General features: G+C 47.9%; 2 protein-coding genes across 3 annotated transcripts in view; one reads left to right on the forward strand and one right to left on the reverse strand.

Moving 5' to 3' along the window:
* Positions 1–14,618, forward strand: part of Tppp (tubulin polymerization promoting protein) — a 27,603-nt gene extending 12,985 nt beyond the window's left edge. For both annotated transcript variants that reach the window (XM_021180704.2, XM_029468395.1), the window contains exons 3-4: positions 9,568–9,721; positions 10,042–14,618. In XM_021180704.2, the coding sequence (XP_021036363.1) occupies positions 9,568–9,721; positions 10,042–10,236 (349 nt within the window). In that variant the 3' untranslated portion in view covers positions 10,237–14,618. The remainder of the gene's footprint in view (positions 1–9,567; positions 9,722–10,041) is intronic.
* A 734-nt stretch (positions 14,619–15,352) lies between these two features.
* Cep72 (centrosomal protein 72) overlaps positions 15,353–19,439 on the reverse strand; it is a 27,503-nt gene continuing 23,416 nt past the window's right edge. The window contains exon 12 of the mRNA XM_021180358.1: positions 15,353–17,211. Coding sequence (XP_021036017.1) covers positions 17,046–17,211 — 166 coding nt within the window. The 3' untranslated portion in view covers positions 15,353–17,045. The remainder of the gene's footprint in view (positions 17,212–19,439) is intronic.

A 19,439-nucleotide genomic window follows, 5' to 3' on the forward strand; every position in this document is an offset into this window, starting at 1 on the left:
TCTCTCTGTGTCTCTCTCTGTCTCTGTCTGTCTCTCTCTGTCTCTCTCTCTGTCTCTTTCTGTCTCTCTCTGTCTCTCTCTCTGTTTCTCTCTTTGTCTCTCTCTGTCTATCTCTGTCTCTCTCTGTGTCTCTCTCTGTCTCTCTTTGTCTCTCTCTGTATGTCTCTCTCTGTCGCTCTCTCTGTCTCTCTCAGTCTCTCTCACTCTGTATTTGTCTCTCTCTCTCTCTTTGTCTCTGTCACCCAGACACCCAGAACCTGTGGTGTCTGGGACAGTTTGGGCAGTACATTGGTCACAAGTGCCTTGGAACTGCTTGGCCATGTCCTGAGCTGTGGTCCTTGTCTCGATCCATTTGGCCTTGGATGTGGCCAGGGTGGGGACTTCTGGCCTTGAGAAAACTTAGTTAACCCCAACCAATACCCAGGTTAGTGAGCTTTTGCTAGACATGATCAGGATCTGCTTAGGTGAACAGAGACCCATCCACTGTGGGCTGAGTCTATGAGGTTAGTGTGAAGTTCAGGCCTATGTAGCTCTGTTTCCAGGGAATGGCAGTGGCTCATGACACCCTCTTCTAGCCCCTTATCCACCTCCATTAATTTTGTACTTGAGAAATTATCACATATGCAGCCAAACTGATACAAATCAGAGAATGGCCATTTTGTCTTACACTTTGTCTTACATCTGCATGCTATCAGGTCCCGTGGTTGATCTCCGTGGGTGCTACTAGCTGAGCATTGCTTCCTCCTCTGGATTTGGGTGGGCGATGTCTTCATAACTGTGGTTGTCAATTTCCACTGTCTTGTGGAATTGTTGGTGTTCTTCAGGTACAGTAAGGCTTCCCTGCCCGCAGGTTATGCTCTGGTGCACAGGAGAGTCTTTGAGCAACAGCCAGAAGGGTAGATGGAGCCTGTCAGATAGCTCCTGCGAGCACCAACGAGTATCACATTCCGGGAACTTAGGCATTCCTGGAAAGGTGGAGGGATTTAACATGTTTCCCAATGGAAGAGGTGACACAAGCCAGTACCAGATTGAGGGTGATATTGACCTCTTTCTGTTTCAGCTGAAGCTAGCTGTAGCTTCCTCTAGATTCTGGTTGAGGGAAATGAAAGAAGCTGAGCCTGAATTTTCAAGGTCCTGGCCCCTAGGAACGGGGCTCACTCGAGATTACTGAGCCAGATCCTAGCTGTCCCCATGCATTCCAAGGCTGATATCAACTTCACTGTCTACCGGGAGCTTGAGACCTCTTCAAAGCAAGAAAATCTCAACCCCATGCTCCCTAGTGAATTTCCTATTGCACACAGCACACAGCACACAAAAGTATGTCTTAGGTTTGAATGGTAAAGGCTGAGAAACATGTCCCAAAGGAATCCTGCGTCCTGACCCTCTCCAGGCTCTGCTGATCCCAGAGGATTCCACAAAGGATTCTGAGTTCGTCTATTCTGCTTAGTCTGTCTAATTGTGGTTTCCAACCCCAATGAGAAGCTGGAGAAGAGGCTCTCCATGTAGCTTCAACCTGTGAAAGCAGATGTTGTGTTTACACAGTTCGCCTCAGCCCTTTCTCCCATCCATCTGAGACTCTGTTCCTATGATGTCTCAGATCTACCTCTGCCCGAAGTTCAATTATTGTGGGTGAAGATGATAGAGGAAGTTATGGCCAGTGGCTCAGATGTGTGTGGTCACTTTAGCCTGATGCCCACTGTGAAAGCCCTTACCTCTACCCTGGAAGGCCTCTGGCCAGGGTTCCTATGCACTTCTAGACTGGGGTCCTTAGGCTTCTGTCAACACTGCTTCCTTCACAGCTTCATCTGTGTGCAATGCTGTTGGGTACCAAAGACCCTTATATGACCCCCCACAGAGGAAGGTCTACTGAATACTGTATTCGTTCTATTGCTTTTATAGGAAGGACCCAAGACAAAGGGTCAGGGGATAGTAATTCTCTTCCTCGAGTCCCTAAATAGAACAGCACAGTCATTGGAGCTCAGGAACCACGAGGAGTCTACAAAGTACAGAACAGGTCATAAGGACCTAGGGAGATGCATGCAGCAAGATTAGCCCACGGAGCCTCTATACTGCTGCTGCTCCTTCATAGATGACCTAGAAATCTTGATGCTTATCGTTCCTGAGACCCTCCCTATACATTTTACCAAAGTGACTGCCCCTGAGTTTGAGTATTGACACCGCCATGGGCCTTGCCAGGGGCCGGGGGAGGTTTTCCCAGGTTTGTCGAAGCTCACTGTGCTGGCCACATGGCCTGTTCTGGCTATCACCTTCTGGGAAATGTGCAGCCTTCTCATAGAAACTGGCCTTATGAGTTTCACTGAACAGTTCCAGGCAGGGACAGACAGGCAGGTCCTGGTAAACAAAGCTGCTCTGGTAGGTTTGCTAGTCATGACTGACCCAGGCTGCAAAATGATCAGCACTAGACCCTCTGATACAGGGATATGACCCTCATCCTGGTGCCAAGAGCTCCTGTTAGGCCAATGGAAATGATTTGCAACACTGAGACCTAGAAAAGCCAGGTTAGAGAGTCTACCATATGTATACAGTTAAAGCCTTGTCTACCATGTGCATATTAGCCATGTCTACTATGTGCATATAGTTAAAGCTGATGGTTTTACGGAGCTCACCGTTAGTGTCTAAACTGGCACATGAACTTGGACAGCTCCTCACTTTATCGCCCCTCATGTTCCTCCTCCACCAGCAGGTGCCCTTTATAGACTCAACTCTGAGCTTACTAGAAACCCTGGCAGCTCTCCCTACACCGGGAACATACAGGATGTCTTTTAAGCAAGGCTAATGAGCTCATCATACTCTTCTCGGACATGATCCCTCATGATACTGTATCCTCAGTCATCTCAGTGTTCAAGATAATCAAGATCTAACCAAAGAATGAGACCCAGAGACTTGTGTCTATGAGGAAGCTTCTAGAAGGGATGGTTGGAAAGTAGGAAGAAGTGGCCTTTCCAGAGGTCAGTCAACTTCTCCAGCTTCTTCTGAAGGAGGCTACCTTCCAGCTTTTGTGTGCCTGTATATGTGCACTGCACCCCCATGTAGAACTTGTGTTTCTACAGCCTCCTGGTGGGTGGTCCTATGAGGTCACGGGTCTTTTGGATGACGAGGGCCACAGAGGACTGAGTACTCCAGCTCCACATGTCCTTCCTGCCGTGGGAAGCACTGGACCCCTATGAATGAACCATGCGAAGGGAATGCTTATTCCCAGAATGCAGAACTTCAGATGCTCAGACATTTCATTCCTGACTCCAGGACATGGTCATTGTTCACTGTCAACTCTGGGCTGCCTGGGAACTTTGGACTGTCCCTGTCTTGTAAGTCAAGGTCCTGGAGAGCAAGTATATGCAGCCCAAGCCCAGAGAAGGCTCAAGGCTCTGACAGTCTAGGCAGACAGACAATCAGTGCTAGGCTTGCTGACACTGTGGGGCTGATGTCTAGCTGGGCGGCTGGGGTCAGGTGAGGATTCTGTACTTAGAGATCCAGAAACTCTGATATTCCTTTCGCCTACACACCTGGACCCTTGAGACCCTAGAGGCTGCCATCCCCTCATCTCTGTCTTTGAACTCTCGTTCCTGCTCAGAGCCTGGGCTCCATTGGGTTCCTTATAAACTATGTTCCACTTGGAACTCCTCTGATCTGGAGGAGGAGCCTCACTCCAGAGGCATTTGTGAACAGAAGGTTCAGAGTCCTATTGTCCTCTCGTGTAGAGGGGCGGTATTCTGAGTACCAGCGTGGTGAGGGAATGCTGAAAAGGATCAGCAGAAAGGGCTGGGGAACTCTGGGATTGATATTTCCAGGAAAAATGGGGCTGTAATGGTGCTAGTTGTATTATGAAGTCTGGGCATTTGTGATCCCACGAGGGGCAGCAGTTGCCTCCTATAGGAGTTTGGAGCCTGGGAGGAAATTGCTTAGGTATCTCCAGGAAGTTGCTGACTCTGACAGGACTTGAGAGGGGAAAAAAAAAAAGTTCAACTATTTCTGTTTTGGGGCAGGTTGCCATGGCTCTGCAGGCGTGGCGCCAGCTGGGGTATCTGCAGCCTTTGTTTAGGTCCCTGTCACCATGGCAACGCTTGTTTGTTTTGATGTTACTATGTGTTAAATTTTAAACAAATTTCTTGAAGCTCTATACCAAGTTTTATTGTAGACGACTGTTAACCTAGCAAAAGGCTCCATCCTGCAAAAGGCTCAGCATGGCCAGTCTCCACACAGTTAATGGAGACCTGGCATCGAAGCAAGGCCAGTGTGGGGCAGCTTGAGGAACAACAACCTGCCAGCCCTAGGCATTGTATCTATCTGTGACTGTCTGCAGGGGATCTTTGTTCCTGAGTGTTTGTGTGTGTACCCTTGATTGCTTGTGGAAGAAGAAATACAGAGGCCTTGGGGTCGGGCTGGGCTTACCTACTGCCTCCTTATTTTAACCACCATACTACCAGGTAAGGAGGCCCAAGACCTTTGGCCTCCCTGGGCCTGGATTGGGTGCTGGGTACCCTCCAGAGTAAACACACAGATTCCTGCCAACACTGTGCAGAGTCAGAAAGTAACTTGGCTGGGGTGTCAGGGCCGGGTGTCCATTATGTCTGAATACAGGTCAGAAGGAAGCCAGGCCAGTCCCTACATGTAAGAAAGCAGGGTCTAGATCTGTCTAGACTGGGGATTTGTCAGCCACAGCTCAGTCTATGAGCTGTTTAGTGTTCCTTACATGCCACAGCTAGCTATAAAGGCCTGATGGGATGTTTCGGATGTCTGTATGCTGCCAAGGAGGCTCAGGAGAGAAGCCGCCTGGGCTAAGTAACCCATTACTCCTAGGGACAGGCCTCAGGTCTGGAGTCCTGGCCAGAGTTGTGGGTACCTGTGGTGAGGATGTGTTTCTGTGTGTACTACCTGTACAAATATCTCAGAGAATCCAGATGCCAAAGATCCTGGACATGTGAGGACCCTTGGAGGCAGCCTCTGTTCCTGGCTGTGGTGCCCACTCAGTTCCACTCATCTGTGGCACACATGTCACTGGAGCTCCTCCATCAGGCTCTGCTTCCTGGATCTCAGAGAAGGCTAACAGTTCCATGCTCCAGGGAAGAGTAGCCTGACCCTGCAGGCCTTGAGTGGAGCAAGATTCAGCATGCCTCCTACTCTTCAGGCACCCCAGTACCTGAAGCCTTGCTGCTATTCTTACTTCTGCATGGCCCTCTAGTGGCTGTATATGGCAGTATAGTGACTCCTCAGTTGCCTGCTGGGAAACTTAGGGTTTTGACCTCTGTTGGGGGGGAAGGCAGGACACGTGGAACTTTTTTGCCTGCTAGTCACTGAGCTAGTCGCCTCCGTGACTTTCCGGATAAGGCTGCGACTGCTCTGGTGAGTCTGCAGTGATAGGCCGTTTGGGTGAGAAGCACATTCAATCCCTTAGCTCTTCCGTCTTGCTCGGGAAGCTGGCTGGCCAGTGCACGAAGGACATGTAAGAGAATGATCGTCCCCTGACATCTATAACTGGTCTGAACAACCAGAGGCATATCCATCCTCATGGCTCACCCCGACTTAATCCAGGTCAGAGCCATGAGGAGGTAGGGGTAGGCAGCTGTGCCCACGTTGGGTCACCGGGTGAATGTTTATCCCACAGCCTCAGGTCCCTTGGAAAACACAAAACGACAAGTAGAAAGGGGCTTTAAGGATTTGTTCTCAACAGAGGGAAGTAGCAATGCTGCAGGTCACAGATGCCTCCTCTAGGCAAGCTGGTGACTGCCAGGAAACAGACATAATGTGGAATATGCTCAGAGGAGGGTCATAGTTTAGTGAGGTTAGCAGAGTAGGGTTGCTGCTTGGCCTCTGATTTCCTGAGATGGGCAGAGGCCTTGTGGCTAACTGGCATCAAGGCCCCTCTAGGCAGAGAGCATATCACTTGCTCCCAAGGAGTTTAAGTCCAGTGACCTGCTGAGGGTACAGAGAACTGACAGGCCTAGACTTTCAGCAGCAGCGTTGTCTCCTGCACAGAGCCTAGGTGTGGATCCTGGGAAGTCAGTGGGCCTGGGAGAGTCCTGAGGAAAGAACAAGCAACTGGCCTCTGAAGAAAATGACCGTACTTCTACACCTCCCTTGAATACATCTAAAGAGTCAGACAGTGGTAGCAACAGACAACTTGAGGCCCATGGCAGCTGAGGCTGCTTTGTGGTCCAGCGGGCTCAGGTCGGATCCCTTACTGTTTCTATAGAAAGCCTCCGCAAGGGCTTCCTATAAGGTAGCATCCCTGCACGGCAGGATCCTGAACTAGAGGTCCTCACTACCCTGGAGTCTCTTCCAGGTCCTTCAGCTGCTCTCTGACCACCACATGGATAGGGAGGGTATAGTTCTCCACTCCACAGAAGCATCTACTCTGCCTGTATAGTATCTTGCTGACAAGGTTGCTCTGTGGTGGTGACTTCAGAAGCGACAGCATCTGTAAATCCCAGGCAGCCTTGTCTTGTCCTATGTACCTTACTCCTTCACCTCTTAAAAGTTTTCTTATTACACAAGCCTTGACAGGGACCCCTTCACAAAGTGCTGAATAGGCTGAATTGGGGGCTCTGTGAAAGCCCAAAGCTGAGGTGAGGAGTGGTAATGTTTGTGGTATTGGCCAAAGAGGATTAGTCCTCAGAGGGCTCTACTGCTGAGGCTGGGTCCTGACCCCTCTAGCCAGGTCCTAGAGTCCCCAAGAGACTGAGAAAGTGCCACTGCAGATATGGGGACAGATATGGGATTGCATCCCAGGCCCCAGGAGTACACATGAGCAGATACCCACTTGTAAGCCAGCTTTGGACAGCTTGAGAACCAAAGGTAGGGAAGTGTCCTAGGAAGACCCCTTAGTCTTGAGAGCTCTAGATATAGGGTCTGTTGGAGAACCCTGCAGAGGTTTTTACATCTCTGAGGAAAAAGTGGGTATTGTCTTCTCAGAGCTACGTGGGGATTCTGCTTCAAGAAGTGCCTGGGTCTCCTGGGGTTCTTTCTGTGAACTGGGGCACCAAGACAGGACTCCATCTCCCCCAACAAAACAGTTAGACTTGTAAGGACACATGCCAGAAAGGGATTCTTGGTACCAGTGGAGCAGGCATCCAACTCTATCTGAATGTGGCCTGTGATGGGAGAGCCCCTCCAGTTACCCCATCCCCCAGTGACTCATACTGGTGGTGCCTGGTGCCGAGGCTGCCCAGAAATGGCCTTGTGCCCCAGCAGCAGGTTGCCAGGCTGGCCATTAGGCCTGGCATCCTCATGTCAGCCCAGGAAGGGTTGGGAGTAGGAGACAAGAGTGCCATTGACTTCTCACGACAAACAGAGCAGCCCTGAGGGGCCTTATATCAACACTGCCCTCCACCCCCCAAGGTCCTAGGAGAGAGGGGAAAAGCTGTCAGCTCCAGGCACCACTGAACTATGAAGCCAAGCTGCTCCAATGCCCTAGACCGCCCAGTATCTCAAGGGTAGCTGGCAAGTACTGGGGCTAAGAGCATCGAAGGACTAGAACCCACCTTCTAAGACACAAGACATCTACTCAGGCTCCTTACCCGTGTTAAGAGGCCATTCTGCAAGCTTCTATGCTGTATCCTTGATCCAAGTGTAATGGCTCAGTGACTCCCCTAATCTTCTAAGTAGGGGTGGCCCCCAGCACGGGGCCCTATACGTTTCTCCAAGAACATTTGGCTCAGCTCTCCTGGTGTTTGGTCAAAATGCCCTATATATTCAGGACACATGTACTCCTCCAGGCACCAGTAAAATTTCAGGGTGTGTGGGAACAGTAGTATTTTCATGTCTGGTTCCTTAGCACAGTCACTAAGGGTCCACTCCCTTACTGTGTTGCCACTGCTGTGTCCTCGCAAGGCTACCCAGGGAATGCTTATCTGACCACTGCTGAAGGATATTTGGGTGATTTTCCAAGTTAGAAAGACTGAATAAAATCTGTACATTATTCATAAATGGGTTTAACACGAGCTCCAAACTTCATTTCTCTGGAAGCAGCCTGGCTTCCAGGAAGGCTGGCTCATGGTACATCCTCCTCAGCCTGCAGCAGTCAGCTTCCTGATCACTTCTGCTTTCCCAGGGGCGACTTCCTGTGTGTGTGGTTCCCCACCAATAGGTTTTCCTTGGTGAGGTGTCTGATCCAAATACTTGGCCCATTTGAAAATGTCTTTTCTTTGTGTATTTTAGATACAAGCCTCTTTTCAGGTTTATATTTTCTGCAGCTCTGTGGTATTTCTCTGTCTTCCATATCATTTGAAAGAGCGTGGATTCTAATATTCTGAAATCTAGTGTGGCCACTTTTGTCTTATTGAATGTGATGACTTGGCCTCATTTCTAAGAAATCCTTACCCACCTAAGGTCACCCAGGTTATCTCCCAGATATACGCGAGAAAGTTATTTCTGGGGTCATGCTCTGAGTAGACTGAGGGAACTGTGGATCCCAGCTGGCTTATTTTGCAGAAGTAGCAGATGTTCTAGCTGCTTTCTGAAATAGTCCTTTCTCCTTGACCTTGTTCATTTAGGCACCTACGTGGGTGTTTCTGGACTCCAGATAGGTTGAGCTATACATCTCATACTTTATTAGTATCTCTCATCCCGTCTCCTTCAGGAGACTTTGCATGGTGTCTTGGAATAGTATAGTCTCAGACCTCTGACTGTTTTTAGTTTCTTTGTTTATTGTTGCTGTTTTTTGTTTTGAGACAGGGTTTTGGAGCCCTGGCTGTCCTGGAACATCTGTAGGCCAGGCTGGCCTCGAACTCACAGCATTCTACCTGCCCCTGCCTGTGTAGTCCATGCTCCACCACTGCCTTGTTTTTGTTTTCTTAAACTCATCTTGGCTGTTCTAGATTCTATGCTGATGGAGAGACTTCAGAGTCCTACTGGGATTTTGTCAGCCAGCTGCTTTAAAGCCCTGAATGCTTAGCACTCTGCAGCTGGGATCTGTGGCATGCTTGGTCATACAAGGCAGCTTACCTCTGGCCATTTCACTGAAACTCCCCAGCAACATGCAGGACGTGCAGACTCGCATCTCTTCTACATTATGTCAAAACATTGAAAACTTCAGTAATTTGGATTAGTTGGGGGTGAACGCCAAGTTGAAAATGTCTTAAAATTACAACACATTTTGGCAGGAGGATTTTGTGAAATGACAAATTATCTAGGATGATAACTGGTGGCTGGGTACACATGGTGGGTAAGAGCGCCAAGTCTCAAGCCACCCTGCTGACTAGGGCAGCCTACACTGCTCGCTCTTAGGATTCTGATCAGGCTGGTGATATGGCTCCTCCCAATCTTGCCTGCTTTGATAGCTATGGCTTTAGACTCTTTCCAGGCCACTTCTGACCCTCCTGCTCCATGAGGGGCTAGGGTATCCCTGGAAGAGTTTGATAGGATCTTTCCTGTTTTTCTCTGTTTCCCGACTCAGGAAAGACCACATACAGAAATGTCCTGACACTCTGGTTGGTGACATTTGGCTGTGACCAGTAGGGATCACTGCAGAATGCAAGAAGGGATAGTATACCTGTGGGGTTGGTCCCAGAGGACCTCTACCTGAGGACTTAGATGGCCTATCATCCACAGAGGAAAGTCCTGCAGGACCATCACCTTTGAGCAGTTCCAGGAGGCACTGGAGGAGCTGGCCAAGAAGCGGTTCAAGGATAAGAGCAGCGAGGAGGCTGTACGTGAGGTGCACAGGCTCATTGAGGGACGAGCACCAGTCATCTCTGGCGTCACGGTGAGGGAGTGAGGCATGGGTGGGACTTAGTGTTCTTGATTGCATCTGTCCTTGGGGAGACTGTGGCCCAGCAGTATCTGAAGGCCACACTGGGTAGATTTAGGAAATTTTTATACTTGTCAGTCCTGTAAGTGTGGGACTAACCCAGAGCCAGGAGAGGTAACCCCTTGTCTGTGGCTGGCTTACTCTTCAGCCCCTGCCACCTCCCACCTCCCACCTCCCACCTAAATGCTGCAATAAATGGTGGTGGTCCTTATCCAGCTGTATCATTTGACTTATGATAACACACTCTGATAACACTGTCTTCTATTCTCTTTCAGAAAGCTGTGTCCTCACCCACGGTGTCACGGCTCACAGACACAAGCAAGTTCACAGGCTCCCACAAGGAGCGTTTCGACCAATCAGGAAAGGGCAAGGGCAAAGCTGGCCGTGTGGACCTGGTGGATGAGTCAGGCTATGTGCCTGGTTACAAGCATGCAGGCACCTATGACCAGAAGGTGCAGGGGGGCAAGTAGCCTCATAGGCTGACGCTCTGGACACTATAGGTGGCAGGCACAGGACTTAACACCCATTGCACTTCATTACATTCCTATGTTTAACTGGGCAGAACTCAGAATGCACCTCCACTACGCGATGGTGGGGGCAATGCCCAATCCTCCTCCTGCTGGGTGCTTTGACACTTCTCCCTCAGACCCCAGGTTTGGGCCGTGATTCATTGTCCCGTCCTAACATACCTGCCCTGTCCACGACTGGAAAGTGGACTGCTATTTCCAACTGTCTCCCAGGATCATACCACACTGGCCACTTGATTTTCAGGTAAAAGGGGGTGGTTTGGGTACTGGCAGAAAGAAGCATAAGCAGAGCAGATGCCAGAACTCACGCTGACCTTATCTAGGCACTTCTAGGTCAGCAGGAGCTAAGGAACTAACCAACTGCATAGAGTAATCCTAAACAGGCCCTTTCATCTTTCTTGACCACAGCACATGGCTGAGGCTACTTGGTGGGTTAGCACACATGCATGTGTGTGTATACACATATGCACACATGCATATTCACCAACCGAGTCTGTGCTGTGAGAGGCCAAGAGAAAAATGGAAGCTCCCCAGCGACCAGGGGAGTGACTTGGAGTATGAAGCTGGAAGTTTCTTCAGTGTTGTTTTAAGAAATGACAAGACTATATGCTTGGTCTCAAGAGTGATCCAGGGAGATCCAGAACATCAAGCTGCCATGTCCCATCACCAGGTTGGGACACACATCATGCTGAGACACTTCGTCCAGACCAGGCCTGGACAGTTGTTCCACCAGTGTGAGATGGAAGCTTTTACCAGGGCAAGTTATGTTGTGTTTTGCTCAAAATTATGTGTCTTCAGCTCTATGGCGCCTTCTCTGGGTTCAGTTTTCCTAACTTTTCTCACAAGTGCAAGTGTAGGGCACTGGAAACCAGAACTAGGCCCAAGAAAGATTTGCAGCATCTGCTAAGGTTTCTTTTTCTGCCACAAGAGAGAAGTCAGTCAGCCCATCCATGTGTGAGGGTGACACTTAGCTAGGCCCAAAGGCATGCACCATCCTCATGAGAGCCCCACAGCAATTGTTCCTTTGCATTAACACAGCCCTAGCCTTGCATGCAACTTGGTGGACTGTGTGGCCTTGTTTCTAGAAAGAACACACAGTAGCCTCGGGATATGCTTCCTGGAGCAGATGGGTGTTGAGGGTGGGACATTTTACATGGCTTGGACAGCATAGGTGGACAGCAAGGCTATCTTCCCCACTGCCATGGCACATAGTCACATTATCCACCTCTCTGGGGTTCAGAGAGCATGCCTTCACTGCAGCACCAGGGAAGACTACCTACTAGTCTAAGAGAGAAAAGATGGGCCTTAATACCAGACCTCCCGGACAGCAGGCTCTCTGAAGGTTCAAAGTTAACAAGCTCAAGGGAAATGGACATGGTTGGCTTCCTCCCAAGGTTTCTTGAGTTTGCTGTACCTGGCAAGTGGTGGAGCCTCCTTTCTGGAATCTTACCTCACTGGTCTGGGGAAACAAAACGACCCTTGCACTTCTTGCACCCTCACCCAGAACCCCTAGTCCCCATGTGGCTGGCAGTCTCTTGCTCTGAGGATGTTCTTTTCTACTGCCTATGAACAGCCTAGTTGCCACCATCACAGCCAAGTAAAATGGAACACACACACACAAATCCATCAGGAGGTGACTGCATGTGGGCCAGGGCAGAGGGGCAGGCTAATGAGGCATCAGAGGGTCCCCACAACATGTAGTGGGTCAGATGTTTCCCTGACCCCCAAAATAGTACGAAAACCCTGGACAAAGCCTTCTGTTCAAAGGGCTAAGATGCCAGAATGATGTCCAGATGAAGATTCAAGCCAAGTCAAGGGTTAACAGCCTAGGAACACCTAGGAAACAACATAAGTGTCCACCTTCACATGGCCACCCAGCTCCATGGGGAAGCTTCATTATAAACTGGTCACCTTACTTATGTGCTCAGGACTGAACAGAAAAGCTCAGAGTGGCAAGCCCATATAGGTCCTGGGCAGTAGAGGACCAGAACTGCCATCAGAGTACCCAGAGGTGTGATCCTCAGCAGGAAAGCATTCCAGGAAAGCAACTGAGAAAGCATTTCTAATGGCTCTTACACAGCTTGGACTTTGTAAATGAAAACTGGGTTACTCTGCCTTGCTGGTCCTTACTGTCCAAGCACAGAACCTGAGCACCCTTGGGTCCTGAGGGATAGTCCTAGGCCTGCCCATATAGTTCCCCAGCAACACCCAGAACTATGTCAGACAAGTGGTCTTCATTGTGTTCCCCCTTTCCCCCCAGAGTTATACAGCACCTTTCTTTAGTCAGTGTTAAGTTTAACTTTGAAAATAAACCCTCCCTCTAGATTATATATGTCATCTAGCAAGGAAAGGGTAGTAACAATTAGATCACGAAGACTTAGTGTCTTTGTACCGCCAGTTTAAAATGTCTATGGAATTCATTGTGACATCTGTGTACCCTCTCAACATAGAAACTGATTTGAATCAAACTTTGCTACACAAAACAGATGTGTATTTTCCTCAGTTTGATTTGAACACACAGGTAGAGTGTTTGTCTCTGCTGCATGTTTTATGCGATACCAATTAGCTATTACTAATTATGGATAAATAGAATTCAGTGTCTGTGAATAAAAACAAACAAACAAAAACTGCACAGCATGCAAACCAAGACCCAGGGCCATGTGCTATTAGGTGACAGGCACACGAGACAGGGATAGGTTCTCATAGGGGGTGACACTCAGGAGGTGACATTTTCTTTTCTAGAGGGGACACCCAGGAGACAGAGACATACTTTGTTGTGAGCTGATCCAGGAAACAAAGGATACATTCTATCAGGGGAAGACACTCAAGAGACAGAGACAGGTTTTCTTTGAGTTATGACAGCAAAGAATAAGGACAGGTTCTGTCAGGGGCGACACTCAGGGACATGGATTGGAGTGACAGAGTCATATTTTGTTGCATGTGACACTCGAAGATATGTTTTGTCAGAGTGAAACCCAGGAACATGGTCTGTAGAGGGTGACATACAGGAACACATTCTGTTGGAGGTGACATTCAGGAGAAAGGGAAAAATTGCAGGGAAGAGTCAGGCAGATGGTGTCTTAGGTGTCAGGGAACGACAGTAGGTAGGTTGGAGGCTGTCTGCAAACACTGACTCTAGTAGGACCCCTATTTATTTCTATTTAATGTAATGAACAACTAGTTAGTGGAAATGCTTTGCCAAAATCAGAGTTCAAATTACATATTTAAATATTGTTGAAAATCTATATTTATACTGGAGTATTTTTACACCTTTCAGTATCCTATCTTATATTGGGGCATAGGGACATTACGACACATGGAGATATTTTTGAACTGGGCTGCACGACAGTTCTGCCACCTCCCTGTAGTCTGTCCCAGGGAGTTGACAGGTGCCTGCCCTGAGCCAAGACCCACTTGCAGAGGCCCTGGGCTGCCTCAGCTGCCTGTTTTAATGAATAGTTTTACTGGCACACAGCTGTACCCATGTGTTTACATACTGTTCTGTAGCTGCTTTGGTATTAGAACTAGCTGGGAGGATTGAGACAGATGCCATGGCACAGACACATATGGTATTTGCCACCTGTTCTTTTTCAGGGAAAACTGCCTGTCTGTCTGTCTGCCTGGTTCTCTCTCTGTAGACTTGTCTACTACCTGGCTACAACATGGGCACATGGGGGAAGCCCTGCCAATTAAGAATGGCAAGAGTGACAATTTAGCTGTACTGTGAAGACATCAGTAGACAGAATATCCTTCCAACACTGAGCCAAACTGCTCTTCTTCACCAACATACTACTGACCATTTTACAGTTCAGGGGTGTGGCCATCTTGGGACGCTTAAATTATCTCTTCCTTTAGATTTAACCAAGCCAAAAAACAAAGGAAGCCTGTACAACAACTTAAACTTGAAAGGAATAATATGCTACTACTACTAGTTTGTACTAAGTTTTTTTTTTTTCAAGAAAGGGAGTTAAGTTTATATATATGTGATATATATTTTTACACTATTTTATTAATGTTAGGGATATGGAGTTTATCACTTTATCAGTGTGATGGGTAATGTTGATGTCATGGGTGTTCTGACTCAGAAAGACACTTATACTGACATCTAAACCACACTTGCTCAGACTGTCTGTCAGGTCAGGATGGCCCTGCTGTCCCTCCTATAGAGCGCAAGGCGTCTAGTCACCTACTTGGACATATGGCCTGGCTCATATTGCTTTAGTGAAACAGCTTGTGTCTTTTACTTCGTTTATTGTGTTTGCTGTTATTAACATTGTGTGTCAAGTTGGTAAAGTGATGAATAAAGGTTTTAAAATATGGATTTCTATTTGACTTAAAGTTCTATAATATCTATGGTAGTTGTCACATCCTCTGGCTCGCAGGGCCTTGATACATGGGTACTAACATAGAGGTGTCTAAAGTCTTCCTTGCATCAGTGCTCAGCAGCAGAGAGCCTCATGTCCATTCCACTCAAGAGGCTGTCGGCTTCTTAGGCAGGACTGCATGCAGACCAGTCATCTGTCAGATTCAAGGCCAGGGCTGGCTTTGCCCTTGGGTGAGGTCCAGGCTTAAGGTGATTACTCATAAACTGCATCACAAATTACCAGCACACAAATTACTGTGAAAGCAGGTACATTATCAAGATGATTAAAATCAAGGTCAACTTCAAACACTAGTGCAAAGAACATCCAATGAGGTTGCTGTTTGTGAGGGGAATAAACGTTGGTTTTTGTTTGATTGTTTGTTTGGATAATGTAATAATTTGCTACCAGTAGACATAAAAAATGCAAAAAGGGATCACAAATGAAATGTCTTTAACAAAAAATAAAACAAGAGAATATGCAGGCAGGTAGCTCAGATGAGCAGGAGTTATGCACATATTTTGTAAAACTAAAAGTATTTCACTAAGATACGTGGGAACAATCAAACCCAAACCCAAAGGGGAGTAGAGAGGTTAGTGCTCACAGGCTCTTACGTATTCTAGAGTTATCAAGAGCAGACCAGTTTCCTGATTAACAGGGGTAGGGATGGTGAAAAGATACAATCTAAAAACAGCTAGGAGTGATTGTACAGATCTTTAATCCCAGCACTCAGGAGGCAGAGGCAAGAGGATCTCTGGGAGTTTGAGGCCAGCCTGATCTACATTGTGAGCTCCAGGCTAGCCAGTAAGGACCTTGTCTCAACAGAAAAAGGAAAAGAAGAAAAAGAAAAAGAGAAAAATGAAAAATCAACCACCAACTGAACAATAAAAATGACAATACTGGAGCCAGAAAAACAAAACAACCAAAACAGATTAGAGAAAGTATACAAAATGAGAAGGCAAATAGAACAAAAACAAATACAAAACAGGAAAACTGATGAAACAAACTCAACTACATCAGTGGTTTTGGAAAATGTATAATGTCATGGGCAGCACCACCAGGAAGGGAAGACAGGAAGCTGGTTCCGCAGATACACACCTAAAAAAGTTCAGGACAGCCACCAGCATGCTCTGAAGTTCACCCGTCACTGGCGATGGGAAGGTCAGGCCTGCTTGTTCACTGGCTTGATGAGCATGTCTGTAGTATGGAAGCTGATGTCCAGAGGCTATCTTCTTACCCAGATAATGAACTCTTATTTAAAAGTCAAGTGTCACAACAAGTCTACACAATGATACAACTTCAAATCCTGAAGCTATTAAAACACTAACAAAAGATTATCAGTACCAAAATTAATCTGAAAATTAAAGCAATATAAATTAATTCATAGATATACATGATGTACAAGAACTCAAACAGAAATAGACAGCTAGCTGTACAACTCCTGACTTGGGGTAATAAGGAGCTGCAGAACACAGCTGAGAGCCCTCTAAGCCTCAAAGTTGAGGCTTGAAACTCACTTCCTGCCTTGAACACAAAACCCACCTGGACACGTGCAGGAGTGGAGGGCAGGAGAATCTTTCTGACTTTATGAGGCAGAGAAAAAGGTCCATTAGGCAATTCCAAGCTGTCTCCGAATGTCTGTACTCAGCAGCATTAGTGTGTAAGAGCTATCTCTCTGCACAGGCTTCACTCTAGATAGCACTGTCCAGTGGATTAAATCTGCCTCTTCTAATGGGCACCTTTTTTACACAGTCATCTAGGTCTCGCTCTGTACAGTGTGTATTTAAATCATCTCCTGGTTTCCAGGCAAATGGTCTGTTTATTTGCAGGAGCTATTGAAAGCAAAAGAGTGAACCAGAAGTGGGGAGGTTTTTTGTTTGTTTATTTGTTTTGCTGTGACATGTTAATATCACACAAATTCTTAAAATGTTTGTCACATCTATAAGTATTACTTTTTATTAGAACTTGGAACTTATTTTTTCCTGCTCACTTTGTATAACTTGTTTTATACAACAATTCAATAAGGAAGTCAATTATAATTTATGAAGAGCCACTTAAAAAGTTAACTTTTTAAACATAGCAATATATTATTTCTTTCAATAAGGAATGCTTGTCACATGAGAACATTTTAACTATACAAAACTTTCCCACATTGGGAAGGAAAAACTACTGCAGGTGCTTTACAACAGGATGTGTAATAAACCAAGCTTCTCAAACATGCGAAGCCCCAGGGTCGACTGCATCAATTTAGAACACAGAAGCAAGCTGAGTTTATGAACACATTTTGAGGATCCTAAGGTAATTACAGTCTCACTAGGGTATTTAGATAGATACATGCCCAGGTACAACCCTGGGGCTAACCTGACGGAGGAGAGTATAGCTCACTAGCAGCTAGCAGGACTGTCGGCCCCCAAGTCGGGAGCTACGGTGAGGGATCAGGGCCGTAGTCTTCTTAAATTCCTGGAAGCTCCAGTGCATCTGCTCTACCTCAGCTCTATGTTGTGCCCGTGTACGGCTCAGCTCCTGCAGGAGATGTTCATTGGTGCTGACCAGGGAGCTGGAGGATGAAAGGAAAGTAATTGCTGAGTCTCTCCCAGTGCACAGCCTACTGTTGTGCCCCAACTGCCACAGCCTAGCTGAAGTCCACCAGCATAAAGACATGTCTCACCTGTGCCCTGGCCAGATGCTCCTAACTGTAACAGTGCCAAGGCTATCACTTGTCCCTGGCCCCATTATCTTCTTCTTACTGGCTACTGTCCCTCTATATGACCTTTCCACACCATACATGGACACAACCAGAGCCTTTGGCTTAAGCAAGCCTTCCTAAAGGCACTGTTGGTCACTGTGAGCTGAGCTTGAGAAGAAGCTAAAGAACTGAATGGTGATGTCTTCCTGACATACCACAGTTCTATGGCAAGACACTGATATAACCTTTATTGCTAGTAAAACCATATTCTGATTGTAAAGACCCAATACTGCAATGTTTCTAATTCCTAGTCACACATTTAACTGTGACATGGCAGCAGCACGGTGCAGAGCTGGATTGAGAAGTACTAGTGCGTTTCCCAAAGTTTCTCAATCCTGCCCTGTACCCCAAGACACAATGAATAGCATCACAAGTTCAGATGAAGCAAGGCAACAGTAACCTCTGCCATCTTTGACGATGGCCACACCATTGAATAATCTACTAAGTAGGTGCTGGCCTTGTTTGTTTAAATTACAGAAATGGCTACTGAATAACATCAGCATGCCCACGAGTGGGCAAAAGCCCGATCCCACTGTCTTCAGACTTCTGCATCTCATTCTACCCATATCTGGACAGGATGCTGAGAGCACAAACACTATGGTCCCTGGACCCAGCCCAGGTGGCCTGCTGGAGTTCAGGAGTATATTCCTTTGCCTGCCACTGCTCTAAATTATTGTCTCAGGTTCCTTCCTTCCATTCCTGAGACTGAGTCTCAGCAGTCTCTGCTCAAAGCCTTTCCTCCAACTCTAACTCAGGCCTGTCATCGGCCAATGGAGTGACTGGCCTGTAATGACTTAGAGGGAAAGCCTGGCTTAGTCTGACCTTACATGTGGCCACCTAGTTACAAGGAAGAAGGGAGACTTGGGGAAGAGTGGTAACAATGACTACAGGCGAGCCCTCCTCATAGGAGGCTCCAGGAACAAAGGCTGCTCCGATGACCTGTTCCCACTCAGACACTTGCCTCCATCCCAGAAGAAACTTCCTCAATAAAATGAGTATCTGCCTTGCCTATGTTAACATTCCTACTCCCCCTTTCACCACCATACAGCAGCAAGTGGAAATATAATGTCATCTTTAAATGAACAACCATGGCCTCCAGTGAGGAGAAAGTACATGCTATTAGTCGCTACGACCCAGGGGAGCAGAATGCAGGACTAGACTCACCATCTCTAATACATACTTACCCCTCAGATTCTAGCCCATACACACTTAGATTCTGGCTCATACACACCCCAGCCTGCTCCCCTGCCTCAGCATGCTCCCAGTCTCAGCATGCTCCCATGTCTCAGCATGTTCCCATGTCTCAGCGTGCTCCCAGGCCTCAGCATGCTCCCATGTCTCAGCATGCTCCCATGTCTCAGCGTGCTCCCAGGCCTCAGCATGCTCCCAGTCTCAGCATGCTCCCATGTCTCAGCATGCTCCCATGTCTCAGCGTGCTCCCATGTCTCAGCATGCTCCCAGTCTCAGCATGCTCCCATGTCTCAGCATGCTCCCATGTCTCAGCCTGCTCCCCTGCCTCAGCATGCTCCCAGGCCTCAGCATGCTCCCAGTCTCAGCATGCTCCCATGTCTCAGCATGCTCCCATGTCTCAGCGTGCTCCCAGTCTCAGCATGCTCCCATGTCTCAGCATGCTCCCATGTCTCAGCATGCTCCCAGGTCTCAACATGCTCCCAGGTCTCAGCATGCTCCCAGTCTCAGCATGCTCCCATGTCTCAGCGTGCTCCCATGTCTCAGCATGCTCCCATGTCTCAGCATGCTCCCATGTCTCAGCATGCTCCCATGTCTCAGCGTGCTCCCAGGCCTCAGCGTGCTCCCATGTCTCAGCATGCTCCCATGTCTCAGCGTGCTCCCAGGCCTCAGCATGCTCCCAGTCTCAGCATGCTCCCATGTCTCAGCGTGCTCCCAGGCCTCAGCGTGCTCCCATGTCTCAGCATGCTCCCATGTCTCAGCATGCTCCCATGTCTCAGCGTGCTCCCATGTCTCAGCGTGCTCCCAGGCCTCAGTGTGCTCCCATGTCTCAGCATGCTCCCAGGCCTCAG

The sequence above is a fragment of the Mus caroli genome, chromosome 13 (genome assembly GCF_900094665.2).
Source record: "Mus caroli chromosome 13, CAROLI_EIJ_v1.1, whole genome shotgun sequence".
In the NCBI taxonomy this organism is placed as follows: domain Eukaryota; kingdom Metazoa; phylum Chordata; class Mammalia; order Rodentia; family Muridae; genus Mus; species Mus caroli.